General features: G+C 53.8%; 1 protein-coding gene and 1 long non-coding RNA gene across 6 annotated transcripts in view; one reads left to right on the forward strand and one right to left on the reverse strand.

Moving 5' to 3' along the window:
• Positions 1-409: 409 nt before the first annotated feature.
• TSPYL5 (TSPY like 5) lies at positions 410-4003 on the reverse strand. The gene is made up of 2 exons (XM_049103893.1): positions 1616-4003; positions 410-1239 (listed from the first exon to the last, which is right to left on the reverse strand). The coding sequence occupies exon 1, from the start codon at positions 3961-3963 to the stop codon at positions 3319-3321; it is 645 nt and encodes a 214-aa protein (XP_048959850.1). The 5' UTR covers positions 3964-4003; the 3' UTR covers positions 410-1239; positions 1616-3318.
• A 1400-nt stretch (positions 4004-5403) lies between these two features.
• Positions 5404-14282, forward strand: part of LOC112650729 (uncharacterized) — a 32153-nt gene continuing 23274 nt past the window's right edge. For 2 of the 5 annotated variants that reach the window (XR_004810605.2, XR_004810604.2), the window contains exons 1-2: positions 5404-5930; positions 6536-6571. This is a non-coding gene — a long non-coding RNA (uncharacterized LOC112650729). The remainder of the gene's footprint in view (positions 5931-6535; positions 6572-14282) is intronic. The other 3 variants (XR_003130399.3, XR_003130400.3, XR_003130401.3) reach the window with 3 other exon arrangements.

Genomic DNA, 14282 nt, shown 5'->3' on the forward strand with positions numbered 1-14282 from the left:
TGGCACCGCCTTCAGCCCGGGGTGTGATCCTGGCGACCCAGGATCGAGTCCCACGTCGGGCTCCCTGCATGGAGCCTGCTTCTCCCTCCGCCTGTGTCTCTGCCTCTGTGTCTGTGTGTCTCTCATGAATATATAAATAAAATCTTTATAAATAAATAATTAATTAATTAATTAAATAACCTGGAAAATTCATTAAATACAAGAACTCCCTGCCTTCCTCCCAGAACCAACCGCAGACCCTCAATGTCTGCTGAGGGCCTCGGAATAAGAATTTCATACATTGTCACGTGATGGCCTGTCACACAAGGCCCGAGACCAGGGCGTCACTCTTCAAGGCCAACGTATGCAGCCCCTCAACTACAGGCCTCAGCTTCACCTTCCAATTCTTTTTTTTTTTAAATAAAAAATGTAACAGAGATACAGACCTTTATTTTTCCATCATGCATGGGAGCTTACAGCTATTTGTACTGTTTAGGAACAAAGGAATACTTGCATTATTACCAGGTTGTCAGATTACCACGTGAGACAACCAGTAACTGTTTTGGGGAGGTTATTTTCACAGAACACACAAACGATCTCCAAATCATACTTCCAAGACCAGTTATATTATGAGATCAGGACACGCGGATGATACGTCTAACACCCACAGAAGCCTCCATCTTTCACAGGCAAAAAGGACTGATATCCTGGTGAAGGGTCTCAAGTAAACAGCGTATCGTGTCGGTCTTTGAAAGATTTGCAACAGAACAGTCTCTCTCCTCTTGTGGATACAGGGGAAAGGGAGCATCTTTTCCTCTCTTTTTGAGACTCCCTGTTTATCCTGAAGACTTTCATTTCTAAGGCCCACTTCTGGAACTTCATTAGTTAACATTCAAAGCAAAACAGCAGACCTGATGTGATCATGACAGTGCACCCCACCACTATCACCACCACCGAGAGTCCCGATCTCCCAAAGGAGTCAAGGTTGAGCTGGCACAGTGTCGGACTTTCCATCAGTACAGGCGGGGAGAGGAAGATGCCGGGTTGATCATAATCGACATAGCCTCTCCATTTCTGTGCACGTCTGGAAACGTCCATAATAAAGCTCAAAACATTACAAAAAAAAAAAAAGAAAAGAAAAAAGCAGACCGATACAGCTACATTTTCCCATTAGGCAAACATGGGGTAAGTGGTTAAGATTTTACTTATGGCAAAATAAGCAGCATACAGCCTCAATCTTCCGCAGATGCAAGGCCACACCTAGAACAAAAGAGAAAGCATACAAAGTAACATTATTCCGTCTTGGATTTGTTCCTGTGATTTATAAAACCCACCAATGATGAGCTAATACTGGGACAAAACCGTGGGCAAACCCTCACTGAGGCGTGACACTGGCCCATGACCCCTTCCTCCCCCTCCTCACTCCCAGGAAGGTCCCTCCCCATCCTGCCTCACTGAGAGATGGGCCTCCTCTCCCGGAAGCTTCTCAAGGTTTCTATCTGCCTCTCCAGGCCCCTCCACTGCAGACTTGAGGCAAGGCCTCCCCCCCCCGCCCTTGGGGAACTCAGCACAAGGTCTCCCCTGAGGACAGGGAGGCTAGGGGGCGGGCGAGCGTGCTTACAGTCCTACGCCCCACCTCTAGGGATGCGAAGGAGAAAGAGGGCCAGCTCAGCTCTTGCGCTCCCTGGAAATGAGCCTGGTGAGGAGCCTTGTGATACACGACAGACTCTGCAAGCCCTGTCCCCACGCCCCCGGACCAAAGCCTGCTCCTAAGGGGACCTGAAGGTAGAAGCAAAGACAGCAAAGGACTGCTGAGAGGAGAAAGCTGGAGAGTAAAGGCCAGGCGGCCTCCGCCACAGGGGAGGAAACAGTAGGAGGCAACCGGATCTTAAGGGCAAAAAATAAAAGAGGTAAAAAAGGTGGAACAGGGAACCCTGGTCCACAGCACTGCGGCCTTAGGGCTTAGAATTCCAGCACGCGTGTAGCATGAAAAGAATTTTCAACCTCAGAATTAGAGTGAACCCAGGACTCAGGCCCAAGGTCTGCCCACAGACCCACCTGGCCTCGCTTCGTCCGCCCTCTGTCAGCCCAGTGTGCGAGTGTGCACGCCAGGTCCCAGCTGTCGCGCTAGCTGTACGCAAAAAGCCCTGTTTTTTTCGGTTGTTCTCTCTTTCTGAGCTGTGGCAATATTGAACCGAAAAGGGACGGGAAAAGTGGAGGAAGGAGGAGGACAGGAAAGGAGAAAGGAAAGAAGGAAGAGAGGGAGTGAAGGAAGCGCAAGTGAGGTGTGAGATGAAGTAGACACAGGCTCAGGGACCAGGAACCTCTTCGCCAGCAACCTCACTGTAAGTCTCCGGTCACGGGCTCAGAAGGGACAAGTGGAGTCGACAGAGGGCCCCGGGCTGTACGTGGGTCTGGTCCCCACCCTCACCTGGAGCCACAGCACGATGACAGCGAGCACACGTCCACACACCCGCCCCCCAGTCTGCAGGCCGGGCTCCTGGAAGGCTGGGGAGGGTGGGTGTGTGCCTCATGCACGGGCAGGGTGCCTGGGTCCACGGGCAGTTCTCGAGGTCCTCGTTGACCCGGAGGCCAACTGGGGCCGACAGTGACCCAGACAGATCTCAACGGCCAGACAGAGATGGGGCATGGAACAGACCTCGACGAATGTTCATCAGAAGGGCCCGGAGGCAGGGAGAGACATGGTCCAGAACACGTGGCACACCGCTTCTCGCTCAGCCTCCTCCATGCCCGGCAGCCGGGGACCCCGCAGGGCAGCACAGGCCAAAATCAGAGATCCAGGAGGGGGCGGCAACTGGGCTGGCGACCCCACGGCTTTGGAACAATCAGTTTGGGCTGACGGCCGACACTGTGTGCATTGTGCAGCCGCAGCAGCAGCAACACCTGCCGCGGATGAGCACGGCCAGTGCCAACACGCAGCTCAGGGAGTCACCGGCCCTGAAGGAGCAGAGCTTGAGGACACACTCGCTGGTCCTCTTGGAGGATGGCTGAGTGTCCACGTTACAGACAGCTGGGAAGGGCCAGGGCCCAGCACACGGTCCAGGCAATGCGGACAAAAGGCCGCACACACTTGAGGCGGGTGCGCCTAACGTACAAACAGTAGGGGTGAGACCCTCTAACGCGGAGCACTGATGTGAAAAAGCACGAAGGCCACGAGGAGGTGAGAGCACATGGTCGCTTATACCCTATTCTTGTAACTAAAGTCCCGGGGGGGGATGCAAGTGTGCGGAGGCCACCATGAAGACACGGCGGGCCGGGGGGCGGCCTGGTCACTGAGGCGCAGGTCCGACGGGAGGTGGTGGGGACACTAGGGCAGGGTCAGATGGACTCGGGCGCCCCAGGCTTGGGTGCCTCGGGGTCCGGCCTCGCCGGGCCCGGCCTGCCCTCCTTCCCTTTCTCGGCCCGGGCCCCCTCGCTCATAAGGTAGTACTGCAGGGGGTTGGGCCACAGCTCCTCGTTGATGATCTCCACGATCTTGTCCGACTCGATGGAGCTGTGGTTGGAAAACCACCCAAAGAAGCTGCGGCTGTTGTCCGGGCTCCCCTGGCTCAGGGACTGCAGGTCGTGCCCCGGCAGCCACTGGATGGGGGTGGAGCGGGACACCACCTGGCCCGAGGGCCCGCAGCCGTACTCCTTGATGAGCACCTTGTTCTGGAAGTAGGGGTTGCGGCCGAAGTAGAACTTGATCTTGTAGCCCAGCCTGGCCAGGCCGAGCTCCTCCACCTCCAGGCTGTTGAGGTAGCCGAGGGCCTCCCGGTCCTGGCTGTTGAGGAAGGACGACAGCTGCGGGTGGTTCTGGAAGGCGCGGCCCCAGAAGCCCGGGATGCTCTGGATGAGCAGGTTCCTGCGCTCCAGGTGATGCAGCCGCAGCTGCCCGAACTTGCGCGACAGGCGCAGGTAGGCCCGGTCGGCCTGCGCGTTCATGGTCTCCAGCTTCAGCTGCACCGTCTCCAGCGTGTCCATGCGGCCGCCGGGGCCCGCGCCCCCCGCGCCCCCCGCGCCCCCCGCCTCCCCCGCGCCCGCCCCCGCCGCCCCCTCCCCCTCCCCGTCCGCCGCGCCCGCCCCGCCGTCCCCCGCCGCCCTCCGCGGCCTCCCCGCGGGCCCTCGCCGGCCGCCGCCGCGCGCACCGACCCTCGGCCTCGCCGCCCCCGCCCGGGCCCGCAGCGCGAGGCCGCAGTCCAGGGGCAGCGCGCAGGCCTCCGCCTCCGCCGCCTCCGCCTCCGCCGCCTCCGCCTCCGCCGCCTCCGCCGCTTCCGCCTCCGCCGCCGCCTCCTCCGCCTCCGCCGCCGCCTCCTCCGCGGGCCGCGCCGGGACGTGCACCTGCAGCTGCGCCGCCGGGAGGTCCTCGCCGGGCCCGCGGCTCCGGGAAGGCTCCGGGGCGGCGGCGGGGGCGGGGGCGGCGCGGACTCGGCCTCGGCCGCGGCCTTTGCCCCGGCTCTTGGCGCGGGACGACCTCCTGCCGCGGCTGCGGCCGCTCATGCTGGCGCCGCGGCTCCCCCGACGCGCTGCCTGCCCGCGGCCCTCGCCATGGCAACCGTGACGTCACCGACGCACGCCCGGCTCGCGCGACGGCCCGCGGCGCGCCGATTGGCTCCCGCGCCGCAGCTGCGCACCGCCGACGCCCCGCCCCCGGAAGGCCCCGCCCCCGGAAGGCCCCGCCCCCGGCAGGCCCGACCGCGACCCGGCCCCGCCCCCGCAGGCCCCGCCCCCGGCAGGCCACGCCCCCAGTAGGCCCGACCGCGACCCGGCTCCGACCCCGCAGGCCACGCCCCCAGTAGGCCACGCCCCCGACAGACCCCGCAGGCCACGCCCCCAGTAGGCCACGCCCCGGCAGACCCCGACCGCGACCCCGGCAGACCCCTTCCCTGGCAGACCCCGCCCCCGGCCCGACCGCGACCCCGGCCCGACCCAGGCCCGACCCAGGCCCAACCGGGGCCCGCCCCCGCCCCCGCCCCCGGCCCGCCACCCGCGACCCGACCCTGCCCCCGGCAGGCCACGCCCCCGGCAGACCTTGCCCCCGGCCCGACCCCGCCCCCGCCCGACCGTGACCCGGGCCCGACCCAGGCCCCACCCAGGCCCAACCCGGGTCCGACCCTGCCCCCGGCCCGACCGTGACCTCGGCCCGACCCCGCCCCCGGCAGACCTTGCCCCCGCCCGGACCCCGCCCTGACCGCGACCCCCGCCCGCCCCGGCCCGACCGCGACCCCGACCCCGACCCAGGCCTGACCCCGACCCGACCCCGACCTCGTCCCCGACCCGGCCCAACCGCGACCCCTGCGGTGGCACTTGCGGCCCGGGGCGTCGCGGAAAGCCCTGGCTGCGGCCGGCGCGGTGCCTGGGGACGGGGGCAGGGGCAGGGCCTGGTCCCTGCGCGGCGAGCGTCGCCCCCCCCCCCCCCCCCCCCGGCGGTCGCAGTGGCTCCCTCTGCGCCCCAAGGACGACCCTGAGGCCGCGCAGGGCGGGACGAAGCCGGAACGCGGGCCTGGGGGCGCACAGCCCTGTCCCTCGGAAGCGGCTGGGCCCAGGCCTGTCCCTGCAGCTCCAGCTCCGAGGTCGGAGCTTTGCCTGTAGAATAGGCATTAGCGGGGCATCGTCCCTTGGGCCTGGGCGCACACCTGCTGCCTCGCCCCGGGCCCTCAGGGCGGCGGACCCCAGGGGACGCCCCGCCGATGTCCTGTAATCCAGTAGGACGGGACCGGTCAGAGGCCCGAGCGGCAGGGGGAGGCCCTAGAAGCTTCCCGGACCTGCACGGGACAGCCGGGCGACCTCTCTCGGTCCCAGAGGGACTTCCAGACCCTGGTGTCCCCGGCCAAGCGGCAGGACCTTGACGTCCTGAGACCCCTGGTGAGACCAAGAGCAGTAGGAGAGCCAGCGAAGACCCTACAGGCTCACCAAGAACGAGAAGGCCCTGGCACGCAGCTGACGGACAGGTAAGATCCAGAGCCCCTGGGAACCCGGCACCTCTTTACTCTTTTTTTATTATTATTACTTTATTTATGATAGACACATAGAGAGAGGCAGAGACACAGGCAGAGGGAGAAGCAGGCCCATGCACCGGGAGCCCGACGTGGGATTCGATCCAGAGTCTCCAGGATCGCGCCCTGGGCCAAAGGCAGGCGCCAAACCGCTGAGCCCCCCAGGGGTCCCCAGCACATCTTTACACCTGTTGTCAGTGTGGCCTTGGAGACAGGCAGCCTGGCATCACCCGCAAGCTTGTTAAAAGCAGAGAATTTCAGGCCCCAGACCTGCTAAATCAGAAGTCGAATCTTAAACGAGGGCTCGGTGTATTGGTATCCACATTAAAGTTGAAATATAAAACATAAATAAAAATAAAAAGTTGAAATATAGGAGACAGGGGAAAGAGAGATCCTGTTGACCCCAGCCGGCCTCGCTTTGGGGCAGCCCCGTGCAAGTGACCTCTGACTCTCAAAGCCTCAGGGCCCCGCAAGGCTCCATATGATCTAGCACGTTCCCGCCTCCCGTTACCCAGCTCACCTCTCTGACCTCACCTTCTTGTCTCTCCCACTCCCTCCAGGTACCCTGGCCTCTTTGCTTCTCTTCAGACTCCCTGGTAAGCTCCTGCGTCAGGGCCTTTGCATTGGCTCTTCCTTGCACCTTACTTAAATGCTCTTCCCCCACGATACTTGGTCATCTTGGCTGGCTCCCTTCACACGTGGCTCGAGGGTCCCTTCTCAATGACTGTCCTCTTTAAAATTGCCACCCACCCCATCCGTCTTACCCTGGACTACTTTTTCTTTATTCCTTAGCACTTACTGCCTTTCCAGCACCTATACCAGTTATTTATCCCGTGTATTGTTTGTCTCTCCTCTGCAGAATGTCCCTTCCACAAGGGTAGGTATCTTTCTTTGGTTCATACGGGCCTGCAACAGTGTCTGATGCTAACGACGAGAACCAACCAAAATAGTGTTTGAAAAAAATGGGTTTATAAATTGTCTGAAATTCAGAATACCCCTGTATCCCCCACAGAAGCAATTTTATAGATGAAGGTTTTATACTCAGATCAACAAATGAAAACTTATTAAACTCATTTTTTAGGCTGAGAATCATCTTTTGGTATGAGCACCAGTCAGGGACAGTAGGTGGGGGGAAAATCTAGATTGATACATTTAAAAATTAAGTCAGGGGATGATGTACCTTGCTGGCCCAGTTGGTAGAGCATGTGACTCTTGATGTCAAAGTCATGAGTTTGGACCCCACATTGGGCTTGGGCCCTACATAAAATTATAAATAAATAAAGGGGTTCCTCTTTATAAAAAAATAGGTTAGGGAAATTAATATTTGATTTAAAAGGGATTAATCCAAAGATTACCTTAAATTCTTGTTGAAGGACTTTTTCTTTAAGGTTTTATTCCTTTATTTGACAGAAAGAGAGAGAGAGCATAAGCAGGGGGTGTGGGAGAGGGAGAAGCAGGCTCCCCGCTGAGCAGCGGCTCATCCCAGGACCCCGAGATCACATTTTGTGAAAGATCACAAAATAAATGTGAATTTTCATTCAGGGGTATTCTGAGTTTCAGAATGAGCCGAAGGCAGGTGCTTAACTGACTGAACCACCCGGGTGCCCGGAAGGCCCTTCAGTCATCACTTTCTCCCAAGGCCTTCCATGCACACCCCAGACCACGGGAAGTAGTCCTGTCCTTGATCTCACAGAGAAGTGGCTAACTGTAATATTTATCTGGCAATTAGACATGCAGTTTCGTGCCAGTCCTTGTACAGAATTCCCTCTTAAACTGGATCACCACAGTCTGGAATTGTCTGTAGATCTCAGGAAAAACAAACAAACAAACAAACAAACATAAAAATCAGCTGAAGCAGTCACTGTCCCCCCTGCAAACTGCAGAGACTGGTGGGCTGGCCCGCTTCTCAGAGCGCTCCCCGCTCTCCCAACCTCCGTTATCAGGACCCTTATTCCTGCATCAGCAGCTGCGTCATTTACTGCTCACCCGTGGTTAAACCCCTGAAGGTTAATGTAGACCAGGCCCCTGGAACGCTGTTTATTATGCCTTGAACCTGTTTTCATCATGGCAAAGCGATAAGCATCAGGTGAAGGGAAACCAATGCGAGACTAACACTTGATGTAAAGCTCCTCCTCTGGTCCGGGTCACCCAGCCCACATGGCTTCTGTATTTAAGAGGCAGGTCCATGCAGTTGAACTGAACTGTCGATCTTCTTCTCAGGTATTAATATTTAACTGCATACAAGACTATACAGCTTGAGTTCCCTACTAAGCAGTAAACCGTGTAAGCATAAAGACTGTGTCTCTTTTACCCCGCAAAGCGGTTAGCACGGGCCTTGCACAGACTCGTAATGTTACTGAAAGTTCACATTTATTTTGTACTTTATACAATGTCGTGTTCTAATTCACTTAATCCCCTCAACCACCTCAGGGGCAGGTGCAGTCATTGCTCCCTTCTTAGACAAGAGGCTACTGCTATACAAAAAGGTTCAATAGCTAATTAAGTGGCTTTAACCCCGGCAATCAGATTCCAGCACCCACACTCTTTTTTTTTTTTTAATTTTTTTTTATTTATTTATGATAGTCACAGAGAGAGAGAGAGAGGCAGAGACACAGGCAGAGGGAGAAGCAGGCTCCATGCACCGGGAGCCTGATGTGGGATTCGATCCCGGGTCTCCAGGATCGCACCCTGGGCCAAAGGCAGGCGCCAAACCGCTGCGCCACCCAGGGATCCCCAGCACCCACACTCTTAACCACTTCTCCATGATGTAAAATTCTCATTCGGGGGATTAAAATATCAAACTCTCTCTAGTGGGTAAAAAAATACCTTTCAATGTCCAGTGTAAAATCATGCATATACATACGTGTTCTTACACATGCAAACATAATACATATGTACACCAGTTACTCAGGAGTCATTTTTCTGTGGGGCATTTACCCGGTGTGGTGAGAGACTCAACATAAGTGAGTTTCATTTCGACAGTCCATGTTGGGAATAAAACATCTCCATTTGCACTGCATTTATCAGGAGCATTCTGTGAATATCATGAAAGAGAAGTTTACTATTGTGAACTCAGAAATCTGGAAATTTTGCCCTTTTCTCAATAATTAGGGGCTTAAACACATGATAATACAAGCACTTAATTGTTTTTTTTTAATGTGATATATCATCATTTGTAAATTTTATTAAAAATCTGTAAAAACGGGATCCCTGGGTGGCGCAGCGGTTTAGCGCCTGCCTTTGGCCCAGGGTGCAATCCTGGAGTCCCGGGATCGAGTCCCACGTCAGGCTCCCTGCATGGAGCCTGCTTCTCCCTCTGCCTGTGTCTCTGCCTCTCTCTCTCTCTCTGTCTCTATCATGAACAAATAAATAAATAAATCTTTAAAAAAAAATCTGTAAAAACACTTTTCAAAATATTGAAGTAATTAGCGTTCACTTTTGTTCTCTAGAAATTGTACTTTCTCCATTCCTTTTAAGGTCTGTTTTCCTTGAATCACAGAAATTAACAAGCTGGGAAAAAGACATTCCAGTTGGATCCAGTGATCCAACCTATTCCACCACCAAGAGACTAACATTCCCCACAGTTTCTCCTATAGAACTTTAAAATCCCAGACTTGACATTTTTAGCCACAGTGATTTTTGTCTTTCCCTGAGGAGATAGTTTGAAGCTCTTAAATGGCAGTAAGTCTTGCTTACTCTATGGAATTTTGCCAGCTAACCCTCCCACGTTATGGAGGATCATGGAAAAGAAGGGGTTGACATAGGGAATATTTTCACAGCCCAGGAGGGAGAGAAAAATCTGCTTCTTATGGTAAATTTCAAAAGCTATTTAAGGTTAATATCTTTAGAAATGTGCCTAGATTCTTTCCAGTTCCTCCCCAAAGAGCAAAATTTTATACTAGACCACCTAAGTCATTCAGTTCGTATCATATAAGTAGCTGTAAAATATTTTAAAATATTGACAAATGTATTCTTACTTCTTGGCATTTCCTTTTTACCCTACATCTTCACCATTAAAATTAGATCTTTAGGCTAAATGCTTTTATCCTAGAAAGAGAAAGGTGCTGAAGAATCCAGCAAGAGCTGAATTCAGCAAGTCAAATTCTTCACTTTGAATTTCAAACTAAGCTCTTGAGAGGGGAAGATATAATGGTACTGAAACAGAAAAAAAAAAAAGCTCTTCAAAGGGAAATCCTGGAGCACTAAGTGCATAGAGTTTATAACATAAAACAAGGAGGAAAAACATGTGATGATGGGTAAGCCATATCTCCACCACACAGAGGCAATGAGAACTTGTTCTGAGCTGGGTTTGAGGGTGTTGGAGAAAATTTAGAGAGTGTATAGCTGGTGCAGGATCTCGAGAAAAGGATTCTCACAGTTGCCCCTCCACAGATCAGAACCCTTGGGGAATTGGTAGAGACCATCCTCCTAGAAAAGACAGACATCTGAGAGTGGGGAAGGCTAGCTCCTAACTTGAAAACTGGAACCCAGACAAGAAATCCTCCGAGGGCATCTTTCATCGCAGGGTAGCGAGGAGAGTAGAAAAATATGTACGGAGTGTTAACTTTAAAAATAAAACTGCCAGTTATTTTGCAAGCATAAAAAGAGGGGGAGGTTATTCAGGAATAGCAGAGAATTGTAATTCAGAACGTGGAAGCTATAGCAAAACTATAGGCAAGTTCAGAGAACAAAGGAGAGGAGAGGGGGAATCGGGAGGGGCTGTTACAAACAAGTCCACTGGAGTAAACTGGGAGTTTGAAGTGTGGTGGCTTTTCATTGGCTGGGTTGTTACTGGGCAAGAAGAAAACCTCCTTCCTCCCACTAACATAGCATGGACTTGGCAAGGTGTGAGTCTTCCTGTTGCATTTGCAGTTGTCAACAGGCGGTAGGGCATACAGGCTCCCCTTCTGGCCTCCTGACTTTAATTTATAGAAGACTTCTTTTCTTTTTTTTTTTTTTCAGATTTTATTTATGGGAGAGGGAGTATGGGCATGGGGGAGGGGCAGAGACAGAGGGAGAAGCAGAGTCCCCCCCTTCCACGGAGCAGGGAGCCCAATGTAGGACTCGATCCCAGGACCCTGAGATCATGACCTGAGCCGAAGGCAGACGCTCAACCGACTGAGCCACCCAGGCACCCCACAAGGTTTTCTTTATCTTCACAAGGTTAAGTGCTGCCAGAGGCATTTCTGCAGTGGCCCGTCCCACCCTCCAGCCACCCTCTTCTCCATCTCTCCCAGCCTCAGAATAGAGTGCAAGAGCAGCCATACGCTTACCCACGTTTAGTGGAGAGAGGTGTGGAGGTTGGTTATGAGCATTTGGGGAATTTAAATGGGCTGCGTGTTGTTGGCAGAGATGCCGAGTAAAAGACTTGCTGGGATCCCTGGGTGGCGCAGCGGTTTAGCGCCTGCCTTTGGCCCAGGGCGTGATCCTGGAGACCCGGGATCGAGTCCCACATCGGGCTCCCGGTGCATGGAGCCTGCTTCTCCCTCTGCCTATGTCTCTGCCTCTCTCTCTCTCTCTCTCTGTGACTATCATAAATAAATAAAAATTAAAAAAAAAAAAAATAAAAAAATAAAGGACTTGCTGATTAGAAACCGTGAGGGGCACCTTCGTCAGTGGATACTATGGGAGCAGAGGCAGACTTCAGACTCCAGGCAGGTCCAGCTGAGCCCCAGCAGACACCCGCAGAGACTGAAGACGAGATTCACACCAGAACCTCCTCAGCCCTGGAGAGACAAAAAGAGGAACAGGGAATATCCTACATGGTTAAGTATTTACCTAAAAGAAACTGGAATTTTGGATGTCAAGTTACCAGGTCTCTTGAATTGCCCTGTTTAAGTTATCTGAACTTTATGAGCTGCTGCAACCATGGAAATTCATACTCAACTACAATAGTGTTAACTAGTCCAGACCCAGAACCTAATGGGTTTAGTATGCAACTCCAAAGCTGGAGAAACTTAACAGACAGGATTTTAAAACTCTTTAGAAAATAAGTGACATTGATACTTTTATTTTTTTTTATTTTTTATTTTTTGACATTGATACTTTTAGAAAAAAATAGCAGGTATTGAAAGAAGGCCTCGTAAGACATGGTTGTGACTATAAAAATTATTAAATCCATGAAACTCCAGTCACCAAATATGAACATTTTCACTACACTTTAGGGAGGGCCCCTAAAGCAAAACTAAGTGCTCTCCAAGAAAGTCTCTCATTAATTGGTTACGGGTTGAATTTAGAGCTGTGGGTGCACCCCATTTCTTGCAGTTACTGCTTTTAATATGCGACTTCGTAACTTACCACACGCTTCAGTTTTTCCCCGGTTGGGCCGCCCTATGCAAGCCGTTGTCGCCAAACAGAAGAGAAGCTCCACGAGTTGCAAACGCCAGACTTGCCTTATATGCCCGGTGTGTAAGCTGCACAGCGCCTTCTCCTTGCATTGCCCCACAGCCATTCCAGTACCGAGCCACCCTCCCTTCCCAAACCCAAACAAGGTGCCTCTGAGCCAGCGCCGTCTCATGTGGTGCAGTGCGGAGAACGGTGGGATGCAAGGTCCCTCTCTGCACACTCAGGAATGTTTTGTTCGTGCCACGCCCTTAGTTGTCTTCATCTCAGTTCTCCCCTTTCCCGTATAGACACACAGACACACCGTTAACATCCGTACCCCTCCTTCTTTCCCAACAACACGGTAATAATTCAGAAATGTTCTAGAAAACGAGGTGAAGCTGGTAGATTTTCACTTGGGAGACAAATTGGGAGGAAAATATTCCAACGGGACCTGGATATGAATCTTGGCGTATCCCAGGAAAAAGTCATTGACAAAGGGCAACGTGGAAAACCCGACACCGGAACTCCCTACACTTCATATAACCTAAGACCCTGCATGGTTTGCAGGAGGTCCTGAGATTGAAGAAGGACAGTATCTTCACGGAGGATGACCAGAGCCTGCATGGAGGTAGGGTCCCTGGGATGGAGGCGGGGAGAGAACCCTCTCACGGCCCCCAGCACGTCTCCCACACCAGATGAGTAACTGTGGTAATGAGAGGAACCAACTAGAGACCCCCCCCCCCCATTTTATCAAACAAGCCATAAATCTTCATGGAGCTAGGAATTTACACCAGAGACCTGGGGGAAATGAACAAAGATAAATAGAATTTTAAATGAATAGGCAAGCACTGTGTGGTTAAAATGTTCAATTTTATGTTGTAATCAACTAGTGCCCATAACATGGGGTTTTGTTGTTTCGTTTCCCTTTACCCGAGCCAGTTTCACCGCAGATACTCCGTGCCCTCTGGAATACCCACCTCGGTTATTCATTCTGTCTGTGTAATATCTGATAGCAGCAAGATATTTTAAAAAACACTTAAAATTAATAAATGGTCAAGATAAAGATCAAAGGCAAATTAAGAGCAAGAAAATTAAGAACAAAACAAACAGAATGAAGTATCCAGGTGTGCCCCATTCCTGGGTGCGTGCTGTACCTGCGGGAGGCTGCCCACGTGTGTGATTCTGGCCTTCAGCCCACAGTGCAGAGAAGTCAGATGTGGCGTCGCCTTTATAACATTTGCAATGCTTAAAAAAACAGCAACAACATGAGAAAACGGATTCTCAGAGGAAACCCATTTGTTCACAACACTGAATCCAGGAAGGAACATGGGGCCTGCAAGGGCCAGGGCCGTGCTCGCGGCGGCCCAGCACCCGGGCAGGTCTCTAGCCCCATCCGCAAGGGCAGGCGAGCGGGACGCAGAGCCACTCCGGAAGAGCAGCTCGTGGTGGGCCAGGTCCAAAGCTGTGGTGGCTTCGTGCAAGGAAATGGGGTTCTTAGAATTCAGGGGAGACGGTGGACATGCACCGCGAAGCCGGCCCTGCAGGCGGAGCCTTCTCCAGCTGGTGCAGAAGCTGGTGCTGGGCCAGGGCCGCGATCTCACCGGGACGGGCACCGGGACGGGCTGCCGAGCTCCACGGTGGGTAGGCCTGCCACCAGGCGCCCACGAGGCTTCCCCGGGAGCCCCCCCACCCCAGGTCTTCATCCATCTCTGTCTCCATCGCTTTCCTTTCTTGGCCCCCCGCCGCACATCACTGCGCTTGGAGAAACCATATGGTTGCCTTTGAACACTATTCCCCGCTTCGGGTCCTCTCCTAGTCTCACACTCAGAGTTGAGTCCTCCGGGACTTCTGTTGTGTTGCCTCGCGGAGTGCTCTAAGCCTCAGTTTCCCCATAGTGTGAGCTGGTTATGCAGGTCGGGCTCAGGCAGAGGACCAGGCAGCTGGTGACGGCGAGAGGCCAGCCCAGGACGAGTCTGTGGGCAA

Source organism: Canis lupus, chromosome 29, assembly GCF_003254725.2.
Source record: "Canis lupus dingo isolate Sandy chromosome 29, ASM325472v2, whole genome shotgun sequence".
NCBI lineage: Eukaryota > Metazoa > Chordata > Mammalia > Carnivora > Canidae > Canis > Canis lupus.